This window comes from Zeus faber (genome assembly GCF_960531495.2).
Source record: "Zeus faber genome assembly, chromosome: 14".
Lineage (NCBI taxonomy): Eukaryota > Metazoa > Chordata > Actinopteri > Zeiformes > Zeidae > Zeus > Zeus faber.
Window position 1 is genome coordinate 20,482,472 of NC_137200.1, and position 27,438 is coordinate 20,509,909.

Here is a 27,438-nt window from a genome sequence, read left to right on the forward strand (position 1 = left end):
CAGACCGGTTCATAATTGTGGAACACTTTAGTAAAATAAAAATGTGTTTTTATTATTGCCGCATTGTGCTCGCATGCGATTGGTTAAGGATGACCTTGGTCAGGATGGCGGCACGTGCCGATGTAATTGACGTCAGAACTTTGCGGACGTCATGGATCCAACGAACCCACCGACGAAATGAGTAAGATGTGTTTTCGGGTCAGTTCCAACATGGCGTCAGGCACGTCTGATCCGGATCGGTTCAGTATCGCGGCAGAAGTTTGCGATCAACAATTGCCACCTCACCAAGATGGCAATGTTGAAAGAGTACACTGATCACGGGATAGCACTGCAGTCTACCAGGCCGTTACAAATCTGCTCTCATATAATATACCAGAGGAGATAGCCAGGACACCGCGCTCTCCGTGGATGGTTGTTAGTGGTGGGCGTTACCATTCCTTTCAGGGACACAAATCTTTTGATCTAGTTCACTAAAAATTGTGATTGCTAGTGTAGTGAATACTGACAGACTGCAGGAACGAGACTGAGACTGAGAACGGTGATGAGATGTATGCAGTGTATATAGTATATATAGTGTATATAGTAGTTTAAATAGTGTATATAGTATATATAGTGTACAGTATATTGTATATAGTATATATAGTGTACATAGTATATATAGTGTGTATTGTATCTAGTTTATATAATATATATAGTGTATATATAGTGTAAATAGTATATAAAGGGTGATGTGCGATGAGATGATTGACATTGACACGGCGCAGTATTGTACGCAGCGTACAATACAGACTGGTCAGAGAGCTGGTCGTAGGTCCGAACGGTCGTTAAACAGGTAGGTTGTTAAGTGAGGAGTACCTGTAGTAATAATAATGATAATAATAATGATTATATAAACGCATACACGCACCATTTAAATATAAACTAAGAAAAAAAGAAATATCGAATTCAAATATTTTAATGAACAATTGTGCCCGACAAAGACAAACTACACCAATAATAACAGTGTGTTTTATTGTAGATGTACTGTATTTATTGTAATTGAATGAAACCAAAAAAAAATACCGTGCGTAACCGTGAGTAACGAGCGACACTTTATCAAATATATTTGGAAATAAATGACCAAATATATGCGATAATAAATAAAAACATGAATAAAAAAGACGAATGTGGAAAAAATAAATAGTGATCAATTCTGATTCACACCAATTTACGGTTGGTTGTAAATTTCCAGATGTATCAATATTTTTCCATTTTTCTGCTTTGTGCAGGATTTGCGAGAATTGTAACCCCTGTTAGGAGTAATGCTGCGTTTCACAGAACCCGGAAAACTGTCATTGGTCAAAGAGAGTCGTCACTGCCCGACATGGCACATCAAAGCCAGATAGGTTGCCGTTATAACATAATTGTGTATTCCATTAATGACAATTCATTTGGTTATACTGTCAGGAGAAGGAATTGCTGCGACTAAACTGGGCCGCGTGCATTGCTAGTAGTTCTTCTTCTTCTTCTTAATTTATTTGTTTGTTTGTTTGTTTGTTTATTTTTTGGTGGTGGTGGTGGTGGTGGTAGTAGTAGTAGCAGCAGCAGTAGTATTATCTACTTTCTATTTTATTGTTTTACATATTGAAATACATTTGGGGTGAGGAGAAAATAGCATACCACTAGAGGGCCGCATTGTTTCATTTGTTTTGGTGGCCATTTATTATTCTGGCCTCCGGCATTTGCTCCTCGAGTCTCGATCGAGTGTGCCACAGCTCTTGCGCGCCGATGGGATGGGCCCCTGGGGGCTCCCGGGGCCCGGTGCAACCGGTACAAGTACAATCCTCCGCAGCACTGGCACCGCATGTGATTAGAATTTGAATAAAAAGATAGCCTTTCGTGCTGCGTTTGTGCCAATTTGTGCCGTAAGGATTATCATTTTTCCGCTATGGGCTTTAATATATTTAACATTATATTTCATGTGCATTCCACCCATCATCGTCCGTATCACTCAAAAATTGTCTTGTTCATTCTACGTTTGTGTTTTCGGGTGACCAAACGCCCCGATTTCTGCGGGACGGCCCTGCATCTTCATCCAACTATCCCGAAAACCGGACGGAATGTCTCGCATTTGAAGTGTCCCGCAACCACGAGAGATCTCTAGGTCCGCCGTGAAATCGTTTCAAATTCCACATTAAAAAAAATAATAATAATTTGTGGAAATTGGCTCTTGTGTCGCAAGATCAAAATTGCAAGGCTATACTAATTTGCCACTTGTCTTTGTAGCCCAAGCGTCAGTCCATCCGCCCATGATCGTTTCTCAAGTGGAAATCCATAATATTGTCTGTGTTGGGTGGATTCCATTCGAAACTGCAAATGTCCTTCTTTCAACATCTGTTACTCTCGTCTTTGCTCGCTTTCTCTTCTCAAGCGCTTGCCTTCCTCTGATCATTGCTCTATGTTGAGGCGGTCGGGTTTTTTTTTTTTTTATCATTACAGGGCGTTGTCCATTTTTTTTGTGAATGTTCGTACATAATGTGAGACAACGACAAATTCACTGCGGCTGCCTTTCACTTCCTGCACGTGCCCCGATTCTTGCATTCTTGCCGGGAAAGGCGGACCCCGCCACCAACAATGGAGACAGCATATAGAGGAGCACACACCAAACGTCAATACATTGAATATATATCTTTTTAAAGCATTCAAAATACGGGATCTTTAAACAAAACAATCTCTCAGATTACCACGTTAGAAAGTGCAACATAAAGCTTTACTTAATGACCTAGATACTTAGTTAGATAGACAGACAGACAGAAAGACGGACAGACGGATGGACGGACGGGGACGGACAGACAGACAGACAGACAGATAGATAGATAGATAGATAGATAGATAGATAGATAGATAGATAGATAGATAGATAGATAGATCAACGCTTTATTCTTCCCTGGGGAAAATTGACCTAAACTTAAAAAATAAATATATTTATAAAAGTAAATATGTATGTGTTGTTATATATATATATATATATATATATATATATATATATATATATATATATATATATATATATATATATATATATATATATATGGTGTGTGTGTGTGTGTGTGTGTGTGTCACGCTTTATCTGCGTTGAGCTTTAACCGACACGCGTGCACAGGGGTACGTGCCATTAACGCATAAATAACGGCACAAAGCACGGACACATCCCGACATACAAATGAACTTTGAGTTCTCTCCCACTGATCTGGCTTAAGCGGTGTTTGGCCCAAAAAGGATGTTTATACTTCACAAACAGTACAACGACGGAGGACATCCTCTGTCCATGACACTTGTTGCTTATGCCTCCTGAAACACTGCTTTTAGTTTTTCTGGGATGCATTATCTACGATGATGTAACTGGCTTTTTTTACTCGTGTGAATCGGACACTTGGGCGGCAGAGTAAAAGCAAAGGATTATCCAAGAAACCAAATCCTCTCACTCCCTTTTCCCAATTGACTCCTAAATTAAGAAACATCGCTGGCAAGTATAACGCAAGATAATTTGAGTCCAAAGGTGTGTATGAATAATTACGAACATGCAAAGTAACCGGTCAAAAGTGAAAAATAGTTTATAAAGCAAAGGAGTATTCAAAATTCAGATAGTATTATGGAAGTACTGTGGAGAATTATGTAATAAAAATAAACAAGCCACTTGAAACCTGCATGCATTAAATTATTTCATAGTTGCATAAAGCCCGGCATAGTTTATATTATTATAATATAATATATATTATTATATATTTTATATAAAAAAAAGAATAATAAAAGCAATGTTCATTTCATCAGGTTTACATTTGTTGAGAAAGACATTTTTAAACCTCTCGCCATGTAATGTATGTGCATGTTACGTGACTGTGAATGTAAAAGAATCACAATTTGATTCTGATCCTTTCATAAATTGTTCCCATTTTATGTAACTTTTGAAAAATAACATTTTCAAAGAACTATCAATAAATAATAATAAAAAAAATAAATAATAATAAATAAATAATATTAATAATAATAACCTTCATTTGTATAGTACCTTTCATACACGACATGCAATTCAAAGTGCTTTGCATTAATAGACTATATTGATATACTGATTATCCTTTCACTGCTACTACTTCTACTGCTTTTGAAACTGTGTGCAATGTGTGTGTGTGTGTGTGTGTGTGTGTGTGTGTGTGTGTGTGTGTGTGTTACTAAGTGAGTATCCAGTATATTCCAGGGATGAGGAGAGGTCCCTGCAGCCTCTCAGTGGGCGGTCACCCTGAGTGGAGCGACGGTTCCTGTTTGCTTCCACCGCGGACAAATCACACCTCACCAATCACGCTCCGATGCTGGATTTGGCGGTTCCACGCCACCACCAACCACCACCACCACCGCTCGTCTCTGGCTGAAGCGCAGCCTGACCAAAATGGCTGGGCTGGGGAAGCTGCTCGTCGGTCTGTTTATGTGTGTCTGCTGTCAGGCGAGCCGCGAACGGGTGTACTACGTGGGGATCGTGGAGGAGGTCTGGGACTACGCGCCGAGCGGCACGAACCGAGTCACCCGCCAGGACATCTCCGACGACGAGTAAGTGCGTGCGACTCCCAACTTTTTGCTTTTGTTTTCGTTGCCGTCGCTCTCTTCCGCGGGGAGGGAGGAGGAGATGTAACGGGACGGGATTTGTGGCTGAAAAGCGATCCTCCGCCAACAAAAAAAAAATAAATAAAAAGGAAAAGCGATGGCCGTCCGCTGGGTTGATTACGATCTTTAAAAATACCAAAACTCGTGAATGAAGCCGCGTCATTTTGAGTGGTAAACAACCTTCCAGTCGCAAGGCTGGAGCCGCTCCCACTCTTTGGCATGGGCAAAACTGCATTTTATGAGTTGTATTGGTCCTTTAAATGTATTTCAAAGTAAAAAAAGGACTGAGTGGGCCATAATCTTATATAATAAGGTGAGTATAACGGATAATATAACCCTCATGAATGAAATAAAGTCATTTTTGAAGCATAAATAAGGTTTCGGCGACGAGGTCACTTTGCGATCACTTTTCTCAATCACTTTTTGGCGGACGATCACTTTTTGGCACGACACCCGGGATACTTTCCGGCCTCCCCTCAGTTGTCACTCATCAGTGGCGGCGAAAGATTCAAGAGTCAAGATTCAAGGGGTTAATTCGTCACATACATATACATACTTTCATACATATATGCAGCGAAATGTGACGCAACGCACCAGGTGATTACACACAATATGTCCTTGGGAAATCTCTTAAAAGAAGAAGCACTTTTTGCTGAAGTGAAGACGTTTCCACATCGGCAGAACTCCCCTGAAATCCACTTAAAGACCTCAAAAGTAAAACAAAACAGCAAAAGAGCTTGTCATATCCAGTGTCATGGTGGACCTTATATACCGCTGCTCGTCCATATCCTGTTTACAATCTACAAGGCCGATATATTAAGTAAGTGGGGTTGAAATGGCTTTGGCTTTGCTTTGAAATGGGGTGTGGTAAAAGTTAGAGATTTAGAGATTTCCAGATGTAAATCCAAAACTTGACATTAAAAAGTCCCCTTTAATGCAATTGGCTGCAAACAAACAGTGAATGGTTGAACGAGGCTGTGGTGCCGCAGCCAGCGTCACAGATGTGCCAGACGCACTTAAAGCAGAACTATGTAACCTTTTGGTATTTGGCGCCCCTACAGTTTCTGAGCGCAGTTGCACTTTCACACCGCTGTCGTAAAACTCGGTCCGGTGTCGGAAAATATTCCATGTTGCCGGACAGGTTTGAGCCTTTTCGGTCACGTTTCAATAACAATCTATGTTTCAAAAGCGGATATAATGTACAACCTAGCTTACAGCGCCCCTCGCACGGACCTCGCCGCTTTCCTGGAGCCGTGGGGGCCCCTGCTACCGGCGTTGGGTACCAGACGTGCTCGGCCCGGCAGATCGTCTCGCGCACGAGCCCCGGAGGGTGGAACAAACCCTGTTGCGCAATGAAAGTGAGGGTTGGCACGCCCCGGCCGGGCCGGGGGTGCCGGGTGCGCCACTCGCTGTCTTGCCCGGGCCATCGGGGAGGTGGCGCGGCTACGTTTTGTATGAGCATTGTTACCGGACATTTTGGCCGACAAGTTTAGAATTCATCGGGGTTTTGTTTTGTTTTTTGTTAATTTTATCAGCCACCCTTAAAGCAATCCACTTCTGTTGTCCTGCTTTTTGATCCCCCTGTGCTTTGGAATTTTCCTCAGCCGGTAAAGGTTTGCACCAGCTGAAAGAGTTACCGACCGACTATTATGCAACGTGGAATCAGGCGCCATCCCACACGATTTGGTTCAAATGCGATTAGAACAGCCGTTCAGTTATCATCAACCCAGGTTTGGTGGTTTCCAAGACGAAAACCTGAGACGTCCAACTACTGAAAGGCATAATCCCTTAAGAGAGAAAAATAACAGTCATTGATGGAAAAAAAACAAAACCTTTATATTTGTGCGCCGCTCAAATAAAAGAAAAACGCACCTAGAGGGAGGAGCGGGACCATTTAAATTCCCAAAAGAATGGGAGTAAATCCTTAGTTTCTCTTTGAGTGTCTACCTCCTCTCCCTGGAGCTCTCGTATTATGCGCTCTATTTATTCCATGTTCGTAATTACTCCTGTCACCTTAACTTTCTCTCTTTCTCTCTCTCTCTCTCTCTCTCTCACGACATAACAATTATTACGTTACCCAACTTATGGGAAAAGACATGAAGACAATAATGACATTAATAAATTAAATTAACGAATAAAAAATAACAATAGAAATAGCAATAATAAGTGAAATAGACAATAATTAAAATCGACAAACATTGACGAGACAAAAAAATAAAAGGTGAAGAACAGTGCACATAAAGGTGTGTAGGTGAGTTGTCACTCAGTGTCCCCTCACGTTCTGCCTTTTCTCCTAAAAAGTTTGCTTGGCTCATGTTTAAATTGAGTGTATTTTCTTAACCGTATTAGATTTAGTGTTGTTATCATCTCTGATGTCCTGATTTTTGTGGCAGCTTGTTAGGAAGTGCAACTCTGTCTCCTCGGCTGCAGCGGGAGCACAGCCTGGCCTCTCTGGGTTGCCAGGTCTGACAGTGGCGGCCCTTTTCCACGGCCAGACTGGGCTCTCTACCGCTCTCTCTCTCTTTCTCTCTCTCTCTCTCTTCATCTCTTTCTGCCTTGTCTTGCCTTAGACATGCGTCGGTGTTCCTGGAAAACGGGCCCCACCGTATCGGCCGTCGCTACAAGAAGGCGATGTTCCGGCGGTACACGGACGCCACATACAGAGTCCAGGCCCCGCGGCCCATCTGGCTGGGCTTCCTGGGCCCCGTGATCAGGGCCGAAGTGGATGACGTCATAGTGGTCCACCTGAAGAACCTTGCCTCCAGGAATTACTCCATGCACCCCCACGGCGTCTTCTACGAGAAGGATGCTGAGGGTATACACGCCGATGCTTGTGCCTGAATACACACAGACACACAGACACACACACACACACACACACACACACACACACACACACACATTGCACACAGTTTCAAAAGCAGTAGAAGTATATAGTCTATTAATGCAAAGCACTTTGAATTGCATGTCGTGTATGAAAGGTACTATACAAATGAAGGTTATTATTATTAATATTATTTATTTATTATTATTTTTTTTTTTTATTATTATTTATTCATAGTTCTTTGAAAATGTTATTTTTCAAAAGTTACATAAAATGGGAACAATTTATGAAAGGATCAGAATCAAATTGTGATTCTTTTACATTCACAGTCACGTAACATGCACATACATTACATGGCGAGAGGTTTAAAAATGTCTTTCTCAACAAATGTAAACCTGATGAAATGAACATTGCTTTTATTATTCTTTTTTTTATATAAAATATAATAATATATATTATATTATAATAATATAAACTATGCCGGGCTTTATGCAACTATGAAATAATTTAATGCATGCAGGTTTCAAGTGGCTTGTTTATTTTTATTACATAATTCTCCACAGTACTTCCATAATACTATCTGAATTTTGAATACTCCTTTGCTTTATAAACTATTTTTCACTTTTGACCGGTTACTTTGCATGTTCGTAATTATTCATACACACCTTTGGACTCAAATTATCTTGCGTTATACTTGCCAGCGATGTTTCTTAATTTAGGAGTCAATTGGGAAAAGGGAGTGAGAGGATTTGGTTTCTTGGATAATCCTTTGCTTTTACTCTGCCGCCCAAGTGTCCGATTCACACGAGTAAAAAAAGCCAGTTACATCATCGTAGATAATGCATCCCAGAAAAACTAAAAGCAGTGTTTCAGGAGGCATAAGCAACAAGTGTCATGGACAGAGGATGTCCTCCGTCGTTGTACTGTTTGTGAAGTATAAACATCCTTTTTGGGCCAAACACCGCTTAAGCCAGATCAGTGGGAGAGAACTCAAAGTTCATTTGTATGTCGGGATGTGTCCGTGCTTTGTGCCGTTATTTATGCGTTAATGGCACGTACCCCTGTGCTCGCGTGTCGGTTAAAGCTCAACGCAGATAAAGCGTGACGGATTGCTTCCTTCCATTTAAAAAAAAACAAAAACCCCCTGAGGAAAGATGTACAGTATGTACAGTTGAGGAAGCATGCTTTTAAATGGACGCCTCATTTGCCAGCTGCAGTAACTTATGCTTGACATTAAAAAATGTCTCAATGCTCAGCCAACTTGACACAGAGGGCCGGTCTCGCGGACACAGATTTGGGCCTAATTTTGGACTAAATCACATTTTTAATCCGGACTAACTGAAACGGCCTTTCTCAGTCACGGTTGGTTTGAAATAGTCTCTGACTTAGAGCTAGTCTCGGTTTAAAAAAAAAGAAGATTAGAGCTTATCTACTGTAGGTCTGAAGGTTTAAATGAAACCCGACCAGAGGCAGGTTTATTTTTGGATTAATGGGCGTGGGGCCTCCAGGTCCACCTTGACAATAGAGGAAATGGATTCGACCAGACAGGGGGAGCTTACTTCTCCTTCATCACCTTAGTCTAGGACTTCCTAGTCTCGAACTCATTCACCTGAAATCAAGCAACATCTCAGAGAGGCATTTTATAAATTCTGGATGAATTTGCCCCCAAAACAAACAAACCCAAGTGCCTTTAGCAATTTAGAATGTTCCTTATTGCCCAGGGGCCCTCTATCCGGACAAGACCGCGGGCAGGCAGAAACAGGACGACGTCGTTCCTCCGGAGGGCAGCTACACCTACCGCTGGGAGGTCCGGCCAGAATACGCCCCCACAGAAGCGGACGCTAGTTGTCTGACCTGGGTCTACCATTCCCACGTTCAAGCACCTCGGGACATTGCCTCTGGACTCATAGGGGCCCTGCTGACCTGCAAAAGAGGTGACGAGATGCGTGACCGTGAACCCCAATGCCTCGACAAGACTTAAAGCCTTTACAATCGCTGTCCTCCTCCAACCTTGTGGTGCTTGGTAAATAACGTAGGTGTCCTGAAGGAGACTGCTGTGCCAGCCCATGGACGGGCCGGTCCAGACCAGATCCGGAACACGCCGGAGCCCAGGCCGGAGTCCCGACGCGAGGACGTGGACCAGGATGTCTTCCTGATGTTTAATGTGGTGAATGAAGGCCAGAGCTGGTACCTGGAGGAGAACATCCAGAACTTCTGCTCCGATCCAGACGGAGTCGATCAAAATGACCCCGACTTTGAGGAGTCAAACCTGATGCACGGTGGGAAAGAAAGAGTCTTTTACATCTGCTAGATAGAATTAGGCTCTGTTGTTTGTGTTGGTAGACCATAAGCATGCTGCTCGATGAGCAATGCAATGAGGAATCAGTTTGTTTAAAGTTAAAAAGACTCTTCCCTTGGTCCGTTTCTTGAACCTTCACATTTGTTTCTCTGTTCCACAGCTATCAACGGGTTTGTGTTTGGCAACTTGCCCGTGATCGAACTCTGCCAGCACCGGCCGGTAGCCTGGCATTTGTTCGGCATGGGCAACGAGGTGGACATTCACTCCGCCTTTTTCCATGGCAACACGCTGCTCGACCGCGGCCACCGCACCGACGTCCTCAGCCTCTTCCCGGCGACGTTCGCCACAGCCAAGATGGTTCCCATGTCGACGGGAAAGTGGATGTTGAGCTGCCAGGTTAATGACCACTTACAGGGTAGGGCACCTGACTTTTCACTTCTGGGTCATCTTTGACCTCATTGCTCTGACCGGATAAGGAGAGTTGCTGACAGGGGAGGTATGCATTGTTGCTAAATACCACCAGGGACTGTTTCAGGCCGAGGTAAAGGGGTTAAAGTTCGCCACCTTTTTACAGCAGTGCCTGGATAGTGGACTCTGTCATTTTGTTTTGTGTCCCTGAAAAAACACAACAATAGCGACAATAAGTGGCTCTCCTTGTGGTGGAAGACGCCCTGGCCATTTTTAGCATTTTTCTATTTCCAGGAGTGCTATATAAACAACCCTCGTCCAAAGTCTATCTATTGCTTCATACGAAGAGCAATTCATGCAGATTATGACTCCAACTGATGTGTAATGCACCCCGCTCCTTGCATCACACAGGAATTTCCTGTTTTTCTCTTTCACTCAAGAGTTTGATAACTTTGTTCAGCTGCGTACCACAGGATGAGGCAGAATTCTTGTGCTTTTTTTTTTATTTGGTTGGTTTTTGTTGTTCCGCCCCGCAAAACTCATTTGAACTTTTTAATCAGTTTCTTTAACTGATATCCGTAAAAGGGGGAAGTTTAAAATAGAAAAATAAACAATTCTGTATATCTGACTATTCAACGTCCCCTACGTCACTACCCGTACCCCAGTTTAGGAATAGCTGATCTATTGAGTTGTGTCCCGGAGCACGATTTTCTGACTTTTTTCATGCTACATCTAACAATATTTAAATCAGTTCATTTGAATGGGGAGGTTTTCTTCGACTTTAGAAGCGGGGGGGCATGGGGAAGGAGGGGGGCGCAGATAAGTACAACAAAACCAAAACTAACCTGATGAAAGAACGCCATCGCGGGTGGGGGAGCATGGATGTATCACTAAATAAATGCGGGACACTGGTTTTGCTCTTTTTCTATTGAATGGTTTATTAAATTCAAGGTTTGAGCGAGAATATGGATATAGGGTCATACCCTCAGTATGAATTTCATTCATAGATACAACTTAACTGGATATAAATATCAGCTATTGCCCACCTGTGTACCCATCAGCCAGTGCAGTAAACATCTCCATGGTAACAGCGAGCTCCACCAATCAAAAACGTTGCTGTTAAACTTCAGATAATGGGGAGTGTGGTCGCCATGCCATCGCAAATAAAACATGTGTTCTTAAAACATGGTTGATATTATCTGAACTTGTGGCTTCGACAGGAGCAAAAACAAATTGTTATATAAACATGTCAAACCCTAATGCTAAAACTTAACTCTAAAAACTATTTTGTAATGCATCTTGACGCGATTCCCTCCCCGGGTTAAGAAGGAATATTATTATAAACCGCCACAGGTGTGGGTGAAAAACGAGATGCATGTGTTACGAGGGGGTTCATTTGGTCAGGGAATATACCTGCATTGTCAGAATTCACATATGTAATTTGCAAAGCACGATCTGGCAGTTTAGCCTGCCACACACTGCCCGAGCTGCATATTCAGGGCCCTCCGGCACAGAGACACAGATGTCGGGGTTGAGAAAACACCCGTTTATTGTCGAGAGGGGGCTTGACAGAACAAGCCCCAGAGCAGATGGACAGCATGTCATGACAAGGGCTACTCTCTTGAGTGAGTGTGGGGATGGGGGTTTTACCTGTTGCTTGAAAGACCAATCAACGAGCAACAGGCGTACAGCCACACTGATCCTGGGCCCCAAATAACCTAGACCCAGGACGGGTGTGGCTGTTCAAACCCCACCATCCCCACACCGCACCCAGTTATTGATAAACATTTCAAGCCTTCAACCCTAAAGACCTATAAAAACTACAATTCCGTGCCATTTTGTTATGCATCTTGATGCGATTGTCTCATGGGTAAAGTACTAGGGGAATATACCTGTATTGTCAGAATTGATATATGTAATTTGCAAAGCCCTGAATTATATGTTAAGTGGCGCCCCCTAATGATACTACCACCCCTCCAAACACACATGTCCAGAGCTGTCCAAAACAGTATTTTGGTAGCTCGTTTAATTAATGAGATACTGTATATGGCTTCAAAGGTGATCTCTGGTCAGGGTTCAAAGGTCACTATCTCAGTTTAGGGTCCACTGAAATCTCTCAAACTGACGTATGTTAACCTAAAAGATGAGAGACCTTTCCAAAAATGTGTTTGGTTTTGCTCTACGACAAAGTTAAAAAAAAAAAAAAAGGTCCAACCCTGCCATGGCAGTGGGGTGCCAAGTGTGGATTCCAAGACCATTTACATTCTCAATGGAATAAAATCAGACCGTTTTTGTTTTTTTAACTTGGTCTTAAAGTCAGCTTAATCCGTGCGTGTGTTGCGTTGCAGCTGGGATGCAGGCCTTCTACGAGGTGAAGACGTGCGATGGCCCGGCCAGCTCTCCCACGCCGAGGGGCGTGGTGAGGAATTACTACCTGGCGGCGGAGGAGATCCAGTGGAGCTACGCCCCGTCAGGGATGGATCTGATCAATAACATATCCCTCACCGACAGCGGCAGGTGGGCTGACATGTGGATTTCAAACCAGCGGGGAAAACATAAACCGCCACCCTAACCCCTGGGCGGCGGCAGAAGTCGCTTCAGATACGCGCGATCCGTCGTGTTAATCAATACGGAGGGTCACACCAAGCAGAAGCGCCAGCGTCGTGAAAGCGAAAGATGTATTTAGTGAATGATGTGCCGTCGTAACGTGGATTACTTTTTCACCACAACAAATGAACAAACCTCACTTTTGTAAATAGAATATTATCATTCCTGCAGGAAAAACAAATATCACGCCCAGGAATAGACTTTAGATTTGACTTCATACCCGGGAGGTTGTTCTGGATTCCCCCCTTTGTCTTCCAGTTGCGTTGGCGTTGTTTTCCTCAGGCACCTGGTTCGGGCAGCTCAGATACGTCTCTGGGGTCCTAGTGCCCGTACTGTATGAATATCCGCAATGGTTCAAATATAAACAATGAACGCTCACCTCACAAGCTAATCCCGCTGCGTTCATAAACAGACTCCAAATGCAAAAATGCTGGAAAAAAACTGAGTATACTGTAAAACAAGTGATGCAGCAGAATGAAGAGTGAAGTGAAAATAAAATAGAAAATAGAAGTAAGCATTTTCAATGATACATAAATAGCCAAAAAACAAACAAAATACAAAACAGAAGTAGTTAGATATATCAAAATACACTTGATGCGATACTGTGCGCAGGATTAATTATTACACACACACACAGACGCTCACACACACTCACACACGCGCTGAATTCCCAAGGCCAAACAAACTTCATTCCGTTCGATGGGTGCCATTTTCTGAATTTGTCAAAAACAAAGAATACATTTTCCGGACATTTCATCGTTTAATATAGATGTTAAACTTCCCAGAAAACACATTTTCCCACCGCCGGCACAAAAGCCTTGTTTTTGTCATCCGTTACACATGCATTACCTGTGACGTGAGGGGGAATGTGACGGGGTGGAACGTTTCATCCGAAAAATATACTCAGTGTTCAATTCATTAGCGAAGAAACAACAGTGAATGACTTTATTGTTTCATAAATATCGCAAAGATTTTATTTAACATTCATTTCTCTATCTACTATCAGTAACAGGGTGGATCGGTTATACTCGACAGACCGTCAAACATTAAAGAACATCAAATTGTCGGTCATAAATAATATCATCATTTACCAGGTTTTGAATGAAATGCCCTGTGAAGTCTTTAATGATGTCACTTCCTCGCTACGATGTCACTTGAAGCATCCGTTCGTTCGTTTTGGAGGGAAAATGAGTTGGCGTGGCGGGGGGCGGAAGCAAAACTGAGGGACACAAATAAACGATCAATAAATTAAAAATAATATTTTTATATTTCATCGCTATGTGCTGTATGGATGGGGAAACCGATTTACTTCTGAAAATAACAAAATTGTAATGTAATACATGTTTTGTAATATTTGTAATGCAACTTCCATGACTATATTACGGACATGGGAAAAAAACCTGGCACCTTTTGAAAAAGTTCTTTAACAAATCATTTTATTTGCTTTATGCTTTATAATTAACTTGAAATGAATGCTTTTTAGCCTGGCAAACATGTCGGGCAGATGATAAATAGGTAAATGTTGTGGACCCAAGTGACGCTCCTTTCCTGGAATGACTCACATACACATACTTCACTTATTTCGTCCTCCCTACTCAACTGTGTTTATGTGTTGTTTTTTTCCCCCCATGGCCTCCTGATCCCTCCTCACATACCGTACCCTCTACCTCCCACCCTCCCACATTTCGCAAAAAACATATGCAAACAAATGCTTACTGTATTCACACACACACACACACACACACACACACACACACACACACACTCGCACAGTTCGTCGGACGTGTTTTTTGGCAGAGGTTCGGGCAGGATCGGGGGCCGCTACTTGAAGGCGGTGTACACGGCCTACACAGATCATACCTTCACCACCAAAACGCAGTCTCCCGAATCACAGCACCTAGGAATCCTTGGTAAGGGCCCGCTTTTATTTTTATTTTTTCTACGTCGCCCCCTTTTATTCTCTCGCATTTGGAACATAAAAGAGTCATGTAATACTCTTTTGTGCCTTTGTGTCCAGGTCCGGTCCTCCGAGCGGAGGAAGGAGACACGCTCAGGGTGATGTTCATGAACAATGCGAGCAGGAAGTACAGCGTGCAGCCTCATGGCCTGCACTACGACAAGCGCTTCCAGGGAACCGCCTACGAGGACGGTGAGCCTCCTGTATCTATGTGTAGGAAAGGAGGAAAAGCCTTGCACACTAATGTTACGTCCCTGGAGGTGTGATGGTCGAGATAGATAGACGGACAGACACAGAGAGACAGACAGACAGGCAGGCAGACAGACAGACAGACAGACAGACAGACAGACAGACAGATAGACAGACAGATAGATAGATAGATAGATAGATAGATAGATAGATAGATAGATAGATAGATAGATAGATAGATAGATAGATAGATAGATAGATAGATAGATAGATAGATAGATAGATAGATGGATGTCAGACACATAGACAGACAGACAGACAGACAGACAGACAGATAGATAGATAGATAGATATATAGAGAGATAGAGAGATAGATAGATAGATAGAAATATAGATAGATAGATAGATAGATCGATGACAGACAGACAGACAGACAGATGGATAGATAGATAGATAGATGTCAAACAATCAGACAGACAGACAGACAGACAGATAGATAGATAGATATATAGAGAGATAGAGAGATAGATAGAGAGATAGATAGATAGATAGATAGATAGATCGATGACAGACAGACAGACAGACAGATAGATAGATAGATAGATAGATAGATAGATAGATAGATGTCAAACAATCAGATAGATAGATAGATAGATAGATAGATAGATGGATGTCAGACACATAGACAGACAGACAGACAGACAGACAGACAGACAGATGGATAGATAGATGGATGTCAGACACATAGACAGACAGAAAGACAGACAGATAGATAGATAGATAGATATCTAGATAGATAGATAGATAGATAAATAGATAGATAGATGGATGTCAGACACATAGACAGACAGAAAGACAGACAGATAGATCGATAGATAGATATCTAGATATCTAGATAGATAGATAGATAAATAGATAGATAGATGGATGTCAGACACATAGACAGACAGAAAGACAGACAGACAGATAGATAGATAGATAGATAGATAGATCGATAGATAGATAGATAGATAGATAGATAGATAGATCGATGACAGACAGACAGACAGACAGACAGACAGACAGACAGACAGACAGATAGATAGACAGATAGATAGACAGATAGATAGATAGTCAGACAGACATATGATAGTAGTGCTGAACGATTAATAGAATTCAAACCAACGTAGCATAACATGCGATTTCAAATAGTATTTTATTTTAAATGTTTTATTCTAACCAGTCGGGCTGTCCAGGGTGGGCTCCTCCCATAGGCCAGACAGGCGGCCTCCTAGACATAATGCGTCTGTTTGTTTTTCAATTGAATGAGCTCAGAGCTGCCCCCGAGCACACGGAGCGGCGCTCCGTGTACGTGGACGTGCGCGCGCAGCATTGTTATAAAAAAGAATCCATTGCTGCTGAAACACTGCATGTTTTTATCGAACGTTCATTTTCAGATTCAAAAAATGACAGGGCTTGAAGTTAAATCCATGATTCGATATTCTGCTGTGATTGATTTGGATTGAATTGTGATTATTTCCCCAAATCATTCAACATTCTGGTAGTTGTTCAAAATTTTTCTTTTTTTTTTTTTTACATTGTATGTTGGATTAAGATCTTAAATCACACTTGCATCAAACTTACCTACCCACCTATCTATCTGTCTGTCTGTCTGTCTGTCTGTCTGTCTGTCTGTCTGTCTGTCTGTCTGTCTGTCTGTCTGCCTACCTACCTGTCTGTCTGACATCTATCTATCTATCTATCTATCTATCTATCTATCTATCTATCTATCTATCTATCTATCTATCTATCTCTCTGTCTGTCTGTGTGTCTGTCTGTCTATCTGTCTGTCTGTCTGCCTACCTACCTGTCTGTCTGACATCTATCTATCTATCTATCTATCTATCTATCTATCTATCTATCTATCTATCTATCTATCTATCTATCTATCTATCTATCTATCTGTCTCTCTGTCTATCTGTCTGTCTGTCTGTCTGTCTGTCTGTCTGTCTGTCTATCTATCTATCTATCTATCTATCTATCTGTCTATCTATCTCTCTGAATCTACTGTCAGTATATCTATCTATTTTTATAAATAAATGGCTGGATTTATGGAAATGGTGTCCTCTACTTGTGCTGTGTGTGTGTGTGTGTTTGTGTGTGTGTGTGTGTGTGTGTGTGTGTGTGTGTGTGTGTGTGTGTGTGTGTGTGTGTGTGCGGCAGGTGTGTATAAGCCTGGTTCCCACGTCGCTCCAGGACACACCTTCGTCTACGAGTGGCTGGTGCTGGAGGGTCCCTCCCCGTCAGACCCGGCCTGCATTCCTTATCTGTACTATTCGGGCAGCGCGCCCGTCCAGGACTCCAACTCTGGGTTAGTGGGACCCCTGCTGGTGTGCAAGAAAGGATCACTGGGGGAGGACGGAATCCAGGTAGCGTGTTCTGCTCCCTCTCTTCTTTGTTTCTCCCCTTTGGCGATCCGTCGTGACCCTTCTCGTGAACCCTCTCGATTTCCCGGCGCATGTCCGAAATGCCACGTTTTTCATCGTATTTTAACAGACAGACAATTTACTTCATGCAGGTGGATTACCGATGATGATATTATTAGTTTTCCCGTTTTTCTTCGACGAGCTTCATCTTTTGCAAAGTGTCTGCGACTGAAGGATTATTTGAAAATCTCCTCGTTGGGAGAGGAGGATAGCACTACCCAACGGCACCACCACAGACCTGGGTTAGATTCATGACTCTTAAGCCCCCTTTCCCACATGGGATGAAAGCCCTAAATCCCCTGCCGAAAAGGAGCCGGTTTCGATGTCCCATAAAAGTTCTTCCGTAAATCTCCTCCGATCGACCGAGTATCATTTCCGGGAAAAAGGCCGGTACGGCTGCGAATAGACGTGCGTGCGAACGGAAGCAGTAACATTGCCGGGACAAACACGTAAAGCAGCGTTGGAGCCGAATCCGAAAATCGGCAAAGCACAAAGTGGGTTTTTATAAAAAAAAAAATTTCGGGAAGAAAAAACAAACATTGGGGTGGGAAGGGGCAAGTCCGAACCGTGGCGCCCGGCTGCAGAGACTAGAAAAAGACTCGAAACTGAGAGACGTCTGGTCTCGGTGACAGGTGTTCTCAAATTGTGTTCTTTTTCTTCTTAAAAATGCCACTCGGATCCTCGACTTATCTTTGAGAGTCAGGGGTTGTTGCGGTGACGTCCGGCGCAAGCGCCTCGCTTGCCTGCCCCGGGCACCCAACGCAACTCTTTCCAATTTGGCATGATTGGTTGGTTGATTGGTAACCCTTGATAACCGACATCCCTGCCTCACATCGGTCCTAATAGTACGTGTGCTATCTAACAGAAGAACGTGGACAGGGAGTTGTTCCTGCTATTTGCCGTCATCGATGAGAACAACAGCTGGTATTTGGAGGACAATATCAACATGTACGGCAGCGCCGCAGTAGACCGCGACGACGAGGACTTCCTGGAGAGCAACAAGATGCACGGTGATCAGAAGGCCGCCACTCGTCTCGTCCGGTATGATCGCCTTCCCCCCCCAGCGAACGTTGACCGTCTTCCCCTCTCGTTTCAGCGGTGAACGGGCTCATGTACGGCAACCTCCCGGGTCTGGAGCTGTGCGCCGGCGAGGAGATCGTGTGGTACACCCTGGGCCTGGGCTCGGAGATGGACATCCACGGCGTTTACTTCGCGGGCAACACCTTCCAGAGGCAGAGCACCACCCGGGACACGGTGAACCTGTTCCCGCACACCACCGCCACGCTCACCATGCGGCCGCGCGCGCCGGGTCAGCAGCCTCCTCCACCCCGCCTCCCTCCCTCCCCCTCCTCCCCGTACCCGCAGGGCGGCCAATCTCCTCGTTTCCGCTGTGCTTTCTCCCATGACCCCCGTCATCCCATAAACACTGCGATTCCCAGGTTTTCATTAACATCTCCGACGTAACGCTCGTGAAGGAGCTCGAGGGTTCTCAAGGTTCCGGAAATGTCGTCCTGCGACATTAGTGATGATATGAAACAGTTTTGTTACAGTTCACTACATTTAAGAACCCTAACCCAGCAGTGCAACGCACTGTGCCACCGTGCACACAATAACAGAGCCATATAACAGAGTCGGAAAATCGAACCCGATCCCAGAGAACCGAATCTCCAAAAAAGAGTCAAACCTTCATCCCTATGAATACCTTTCATTTTCAGTGTGAATCTTGAATGAATCTTTCAGTGTGATCAGAACCGGTATCCCGACCGGAACCAACGAATGAACGCAGCCTTGCAGTTTTGGTCTTGCAGCGCAAGAGCAAAAAAAAACAACAAAAAAAAATAACCTTTCGCCGTGATTTGAAAGCGTTCGGAAACATTGACCTTATTTCCTTGTCCAAAAAAAAAACAAAACAACCTCTCAGGTGTGCATGAGGTGAGCTGCCGGGTAACGGACCATTACTCGGCCGGGATGAGGCAGCTCTACAAAGTGAAGGACTGTTCGGGGCACACCGTCGCCCTCACACACCGCCAGCCGTCCAGAGTGCTGAAGTACTTCATCAGCGCCGAAGAAACAGAGTGGGACTACTCACCCAGCAGAGAATGGGAGCGGGAGAATCATCAACCCATGGGGGAGGACAGGTGTGTGTGTGTGTGTGTGTGTGTGTGTGTGTGTAATAACACACGACTCCTCTTCCATCGCACCTTGCTTTTAAGTGTAATTGCACGTTGGTCAAGCCATTACTTATGGCCTTAGGGTGGTAACGCGGACAAATTTGTGCGTGTCTCCCAGCCCTGGCAGCGTGTTTGTGGAACGGGGAAACAACCGGATCGGCTCGCGCTACAAGAAGGCGGTGTACCGGGAGTACACCGACGAGACCTTCAGGACGCCCGCGGAACGACAGGCGGACCAGCAGCACTTCGGAATCCTGGGTCCGGCGCGTAATCACTCCCCCGTGGCGTAGCCTAGCGCGGCGCAGCTTAGCCGTGGCATTCGTGAGACGCGACTCCTCTCCCTCTTGGTCCTTCTCCTCCGCAGGTCCCATGGTCCAGGCGGAGGTGGGCGAACAGATCCTGATCACCTTCAAAAACAAGGCCAGCCGCAACTACTCCATTCACGCGCACGGAGTCGTGGCGAGCAACGCGCACGCTCCCGTCCAGCCCGGTGAGCTGGACGGGAGCGTCGATTTCTCGACGAAGAGAACAAACTAGAAAGTATTGAGGGGCTTGAAGTGCTTCGATTTCATCCTCAGAAATTTAGGAATACCTTGGAAAAAGCCCCTTTTGTGCTTAAGTGCTTGAAAAAGTCATTGAAAAAAAACAGTGACTTGGTAGATGACAATGAGATTAATTATATATATATATATATAATAGGTATACTAATATAAAGAATATAAAATCAATAATTATCAATTATCGATTATATTCAAGTTTAATTAATAACGATCACATTTACAGAGTATTGTATTTGTTTTACGCAGTAAAAAGTCCTTGAAAATGAAAAAGAAATAGCCCTGAGAAAAAAAAAGGACTTGAAAGTCCTTGAATTTCAGTTTGTTATGGCAGAATGAACCCTAGAAGAAAGCATGCCTCAGCTGTTTACCTTGGCTTCATCTGGGTGTCAGGGTTCGTAACGGAGTACAGGTGGGACATCACCGACAGCTCCGGTCCGGGGGACTCCGACCCCAACTGCATCACCTACGCCTACCACTCCGGCGTGGACTTCATCCGGGTACCGACCGAAAGTTCCAATTTTGATGCAAATTTTCGGCTTCACCGAAACCACCAGTCTTTTACACGGCGCGTTGTCGCTGTTGTCCCCCGCTCCCCCCCCCCGCACAGGACCTGTACAGCGGCCTCCTCGGGCCCCTGGTCGTCTGCAGGCGTGGCACTTTGGGCCCGGACAGAAAGAGGGTGGATGTGGAGAAGGAGTTTGCGCTGCTCTTCATGGTGTTTGACGAGAACCAGTCCTGGTACTTGGACGACAACATCCGAACGTACCTCGACGCTGACCCGGAGGCCCTGGCGGCGGACGAGGACTTCCAGGAGAGCAACATGATGCACGGTGAGTGAGAGAGGAAGAAGAGAGGGAGAGGGAGAGCTAGAGCGAGATGTCGTTGAAATCCGCCTCATCGCCCCCTCCTGCGCAGCCTTCGTGAGTTGTATTTGTGTGTATTTGTTTTGTGTGTGTGTGTGTGTGTGTGTGGGTGTGTATACACTAAAGGGATCAACGGCAAGTTGTACGGTAACCTCCACGGGCTGGTGATGACGCAGGGCCAAAGGGTGGACTGGTATCTACTGGGAATGGGCAACGAGGTGGACATGCACACCGTCCACTTCCACGCCGAGACCTTCACCTACAGGGTACTTACACCATCGTCACCATCTTCATCGTCACCGCCATGGCCCCTCATATTTGCCGGACCGGCCGGGCATTTTCCGCGATATTCTGCGGTCATCCTTAATCGAGATATCGCCGTGAACTTCTCATCCCCGCGGCGCAAATGGTCACCCGCCCCCGACGTCACTATTCTCGATGAAAAAACATTTGCACGATGACTCTCGTGAGACCAATGAATGTTTCGGTTTTTTGACTTTGGAAGAATAGATTGGCATCAGAATCTATAATTTTACTTTAGTTTATTCCGCCGGGTACATTTACAGACGCTGGAAATTTGTACTTGTCAACTTTGGTGCGTTTCACCATGCAGACGATAAACATAACGAACAAAAAAAAAATTAAGGAAATAAATGTATAATAAATAAAACACAATTAGATCAAATACTTTATATTATATTATTATAAAATAATAATAATAAAAATAATAATAATAATAATAAGATCAAATTGAATAAAAAGTGAAGTAAAAAATAAAACATGCCAAATTGCCAAACATATACAAATAGCAAAAAATACAACACACTAAATATTCGGATATATAAAAATACACAGAATATACTTAATGCTAATGTGCACCTTCCATCGAGTCTTCCTTTCAGAGAACATACTTCCCCAAGTTGACAAAGACTGTACATGTCAGCAAGACTCACTCGCGGTTCCTCTAACATCCGATCTCTGCTTCCTCTTTGGGGTTCCCCCCGCTCCCGGTCCGCTGTCACACCCCGCGCACGGTATCTGACCCCTGCGGCGCCATCAGACGGACCGCGTGCACCGGGCCGACGTGTTCGACCTCTTCCCGGGGACGTTCCAAACGGTGGAGATGGTCGTCGGCAACCCGGGGACCTGGTTGCTGCACTGTCATGTCACCGACCACATTCACGCCGGCATGGAGACAACCTTCACCATCAAAGGTGTGTGTGTGTGTGTGTGGGTGGGGGGTGAGCATAGATAGACAGACAGACAGACAGACAGACAGACATAGATAGATAGATAGATAGATAGATAGATAGATAGATGGATAGATGGATAGATGGATAGATGGATAGATATATGACAGACAGACAGATAGATAAATAGATAGATAGATAGATAGATAGATAGATAGATAGATAGATAGATAGATGACAGACAGATAGACAGACAGACAGACAGACAGATAGATAGATAAGAGATAGATAGTTAGATCGATAGTCAGATAGATGGATAGATAGATAGATAGATAGATAGATAGATAGATAGATAGATAGATAGATAGATAGATAGATAGATAGATAGATAGATGTCAGACAGATAGACAGACAGACAGACAGACAGATTGACGGCTAGACGGATAAACAGATAGATAGATAGACAGACAGATAGATAGATAGATAGATAGATAGATGACAGACAGACAGACAGATAGACAGATAGATAGATAGATAGATGACAGACAGAGAGACAGAGAGACAGACAGAGAGACAGAGAAACAGACAGACAGACAGACAGACAGACAGACAGATAGATAGATAGATAGATCGAAAGATAGATAGATGACAGACAGATAGACAGACAGACAGACAGACAGACAGACAGACAGACAGATAGATAGATAGATAGATAGATAGATAGATAGATAGATAGATAGATAGATAGATAGATAGATAGATAGATAGATAGATCGATAGTCAGACAGACAGATAGATGGATAGATAGATAGATAGATAGATAGATAGATAGATAGATAGATAGATAGATAGATAGATAGAGCATAATGACTTCAGACCCGGTGCCCTCAAACTCTTGAGAAGATTTTTAAAAGATAGGGCTGTCTCCCTCATGGATGGCAAATCAGAGCGCTTGCGGTTCTGCTCATGAAGAAGGGGTGGAGGACGCAAAGATCGTCATCCTCGACAGAGTGCACCCTGGGAGATTTTTTTTTCTTTCTGATTTTCGAGATGCAGCCTCATATTTGGTCTGAGCGACTCGCTCCTTATTTACATTTACATTTACATTTACATTTAGTCATTTAGCAGACGCTTTTATCCAAAGCGACTTACAAGGGAGAATAACATTCAAGCTACAATGCTATTTGAAATGACCCGCTCCACTTTTTGATGTTATTTTTCCAATTTTTAATTTATTTTTTTTAAAGGGACAGACATGTCCCCCCTTCTTAAAATGACGTCAACAGACAGCTGCAGGAACCCCTCTCGAGGGGGGCGGATACCTCGGGAAATTCTCCGATGACCCCGCCCCGTCGTCGGGTGACGGTTTTGTGAACCGGAGTTCCAATCGCCTCCTTGACCTTAACGGATCGGAGACGAGGGAATTAATCGCTGATTTCAGGCGGAACAATGACAAACCCAAAGCTATTATTACAAAGGGCGAGAACTCACTTCATGCGGAAGCTTAACTCTTTTCGTGGCTGCGGTACGATTTGATGTTTTTTTTTAAGAACAAGAATCTTATCACACTACAACATATGCACACACGCACACGCTTTGGATGGTGGACGGTGAAATGAGGCCTCTGCGTTTAACCCATCCTGGCTTGTCCTTCCTCCTGGGGGCCGCAGCCAGGAGCAGTGGGCAGCATTCGTGGACGCGCCCGGGGACCTGGTGACGAGTGTCCATCGCTGGTCAGACGATGATGTGTGCATGTTTTTTTTGGGGGGGGGTCCTTACTGACGTGAGGTGGAGGAAACCCCATGTGAGCACGGGGAAAACATGCAAACTCCACACAGAAAGGCTCCTATTTGGGAGATAACCCGCCCGGAGCACGGTGCCAACAGCGCCCCAGGCGGGAATCGAACCCAGGACCTTCTTGCTGTGAGGCACCAGTGCAATGGTTTAACTGGTTGTCCGCGAAGGACAAAGATAGCCCAAACGTCCCGAGATAATGGGAGAACCGGCGCAGGGCCTTGCGCTGCCCCCTCTGGGGGGAACACGAGGCCCAGAAAGCAAAAGAGAATCGTCGGCCGTGCCCGAACGCGTTCTGTGCCGCCCCCAGGGCGGCCTGGTGACGCTCCCCCGGCGGGGGGGGCAAACCGCCGCTCCGGTTCCTTTCGTTCCCTCCGCCGCGTCTAGCTCGGTTACGAGGTGAACTATGACGAATGTTTTTTTATTTTATTGACGGCCGCTCGTTTATCCAGCCGTGGGTGTTGATCTGTTGCCTCCGATGCACCTTCGCCTGGGAGGTTTTGGGGGTTTGTGCGTATGGACGGGGTCAGCCGCAAATGAATTGCGCTCCTGGGGAACGATGAGGCTCTCTGAATCTCAGGTAGAGAGAGAGGCAGACGGACAGGCGGGCATAGTTAGATCGTAAGACAGACGGGCAATTGGATAGTTAGACAGACAGACAGACAATAAGACAGACAGATAGACGGACGGACGGACAGGCGGACGGATAGATAGATCGATAGTGTCATAGCAGCTCGCATCAAAACGAAAAGGCAATAAGAATAATAAGGCAATGGAAGAAAGAAAGAAATGTACTAAAGGGAAATAATGAACAGTTGAAATGCGGCGATGTACACTTAAATATAAACCTATACATTGACAAAAGAACTATAAAATAACCAGAAAATGAACCAGAAAAAGTTGTCAATGAACCTCAATTAACAGTAAACATCCACCTCTGTATGTTCATCATTTGTATGCGGTAAACGTGATGTATGATGGGCCGCGAAATAATTCCCCATGTTGTGTGTTAACTTTCTTTAGAACGTCAAGACCCTCCAGAAGGTTCCTCACGCGGTAAGTTGCATAGTCTTCATTTTTTTTCAAATAGGCATATATATTATTTGATTTATTGTTCCAAATTTTTACCGTGTCCTTCCACATCCCTCCTGCGTTCACGTTTTTTTTTCCCACCCACCCCCAGGGACGGAGGGCTCCGTGCCCGCGCTGCTGCTTTCTCTCGCACTGGGGCTTTCCACTTGTGCGTGACCCGCACCGGGGAATGGACTCTGTCACTGGAACGTTTTATTTAAAAAAAATTGTTTTTTTTACGATGACTGCACTAAAAAAAAAAGAAAAAGAAAAAACAATGGGTCTGTAATCACTTTGTTTGGGGGACATTTTTTTTATGATTTCAATATGTGGAATGGAACGGATGAACCCGCTCTCTTTGCTGCCGCGTCTTGTCGCCGTTTGAGCCGCGTTCTAGATGCGGGTCGGCTCTAGCATACCCCTGTCGTCTGCACCTTTGTGTCTTTAGGCTTTTGTTTTCGCTGTAACGGCAAAGAACTACTATTACCAAATGTATGCGTTTCGTTGTTTGAATGTGCAATAAAGTCATTTACGCCAAACGAATCGATCACAACGTGATGATGTGGAGTGATCATGATTTCTCGCCTGCTTGCATTTGTCACCTCATCCTGCCACTTAGTGGTGCTAGTTGAGCGCCGCTGAAGGGGTCGGGCGCAGAGAAACGTGACGTGTCCGCGCCTTACTCTACTTTTTTAACATGAGATACTCGCTCGGAGTATACAGTGTATTCAGCGTTGTTGACGTCTGACCGGAGGAACGACAGTTCACTACACCGACTTAAAACAAGATTCAAGATTTTTATTTGTCACATACATATACATACTTCCATACATATATGCAGTGAAATGTAATACATCAGATCTACCAGAGAGGAAATGACTTTAGGATTTGGATTGTATACGTGGTGATTACTGTCTTTCGTGATAGGGGTCAGCTAAGAAAGGGGGGGTGGAAAGTGCAAATGTCAGATGTGATAAACCGCGGCGCCTTGGCATTGTGCGTGTGTTTGCTTAGTCATCAGTAACAATTAGTGCCTCAGTGGTTATCACCACGGGGTTTGGCACCGTTTGAGGACGTATCAAAGGGATGGGCGAGTTTGCAAGATAGGTGGAGGACAAAGACTATTTAAGATTACCCAATTTAAATTAGTCGAGCACATTACGCTCTACACTTTACAATAATGTGAGTTGTGTGCGTGTATTTTAGGCCATGAGTGTGGGCGGAAAAAAAGTAGTGGTAGCTATTCATTTTTTAATTTGTGTGCACAGTGATAATGATGAACATTATTTTACTTGTAATTAAGTTGCAATATGATCTCATTTAGAGATGTTGAGAGAGGAGCAAAAAGAAAAATATATAGGCTCGGTATATTCATCTATTTATTTATCTATTTATTTATCTGTTTGTTTATTTGTGTATTTTTTGTGTGTTTTTATCTATTTATTATGAGTGATCATGTCACACACATATTTGTATTTAATTCAGCTTTCTTTCCTTTGTCTTTGAAAAGGTAATTAGTGTTTTTGTTTCTTTGTTTTGTTAAAAAAAAAAACCCTCAACGTCTTCTTTGAGACGGTCCCTTACTCCTGATTCGCCGTGTCCCTCAAATGAATGAATGCATTTGAGTAAATCCATTCCGGTCTGTTTGATTCGTAAAAAAAAAAAATATATATATATATATACATATTACTTTAATTTTGATTTAACTTTATTGATTAATATTTTCCAGTTATCGGCGGGTCCACATTTAATGAGTTTTTCAGTTCAACCTTATCAACACGAAGAAACATCGAATGTTTCTGAAACATCCAGACCAATCATGGGGCACTGAGTGTTCTCTTCCTCCCCATCACTAATCTCACCTATTGATTAGTGTCTGAAAGGCAGCGACAGGCAGGGCTGATCGTCACCAATCATCCTCGGAAAACTGATCAATGCATTCCTCAGTTCAGTATCTTATCACTCAATAAAGGCAGTGTCGATTCAGTTAGCTGTGATAGGATCAAGGGAATAAATTCTTCTTTTTTTTGTCAATTATTCAGCAGGAGGAATCCTCCAAATACAATAACTGATAACAGCACTTTTTTTTTTTTTTTACTATTTTTTTCCTCCCACTTCCCACACCACATCGGGTCCACATATAACACAATGAAGGCATTAAGAGAGTTGGAAAACGTAGATATATTAAACAGATTAGGACGAAAAGAAAAGAAAAGAATCTAATAAATTAGTAAAAAAAAAAAAAATTAGAGAGGGGGTAAAAAAAAAAGAAGAATTTTAAAGGATAAATGTTTGGTTCGGAGGAACGTTAAGAGAGACGCAAATGATGAATGATGAATGGGTGACGAGGTGGGTTATGGAACCCCACCCGGCGTTAAATGTGGTGGGTGAACCCCCCCCTCAAA

General features: G+C 43.8%; 1 protein-coding gene across 3 annotated transcripts; it reads left to right on the forward strand.

Annotated features, from left to right (window-relative positions):
• The first annotated feature begins 4,293 nt into the window (after positions 1 to 4,293).
• Positions 4,294 to 25,570, forward strand: hephl1b (hephaestin-like 1b). 3 transcript variants are annotated; one of them, XM_080014319.1, is made up of 20 exons: positions 4,294 to 4,581; positions 7,206 to 7,450; positions 9,181 to 9,393; positions 9,496 to 9,738; positions 9,919 to 10,173; positions 12,515 to 12,683; positions 14,547 to 14,683; positions 14,791 to 14,922; positions 17,122 to 17,327; positions 18,250 to 18,394; positions 18,481 to 18,693; positions 19,306 to 19,522; positions 19,674 to 19,813; positions 19,920 to 20,045; positions 20,506 to 20,612; positions 20,723 to 20,945; positions 21,105 to 21,244; positions 22,039 to 22,192; positions 24,986 to 25,018; positions 25,297 to 25,570. In XM_080014319.1, the coding sequence occupies exons 1-20, from the start codon at positions 4,424 to 4,426 to the stop codon at positions 25,320 to 25,322; spliced, it is 3,282 nt and encodes a 1,093-aa protein (XP_079870445.1). In that variant the 5' UTR covers positions 4,294 to 4,423; the 3' UTR covers positions 25,323 to 25,570. The 3 variants fall into 3 exon arrangements, with proteins under 3 accessions (XP_079870445.1, XP_079870444.1, XP_079870443.1); XM_080014318.1 differs by having other exon boundaries at positions 18,253 to 18,394; positions 25,146 to 25,570; XM_080014317.1 differs by having other exon boundaries at positions 4,295 to 4,581; positions 25,146 to 25,570.
• Positions 25,571 to 27,438: the final 1,868 nt, after the last annotated feature.

Bases quoted from the DNA above. Each gene is read 5' to 3' on its own strand.
- hephl1b (XM_080014317.1), top strand. From the start codon at position 4,424: ATGGCTGGGCTGGGGAAGCTGCTCGTCGGTCTGTTTATGTGTGTCTGC. The intron at 9,739-9,918 runs GTGGGAAAGAAA...TCTGTTCCACAG, and splicing joins GGAGTCAAACCTGATGCACG to CTATCAACGGGTTTGTGTTT. The intron at 17,328-18,249 runs GTAGCGTGTTCT...GCTATCTAACAG, and splicing joins TGGGGGAGGACGGAATCCAG to AAGAACGTGGACAGGGAGTT.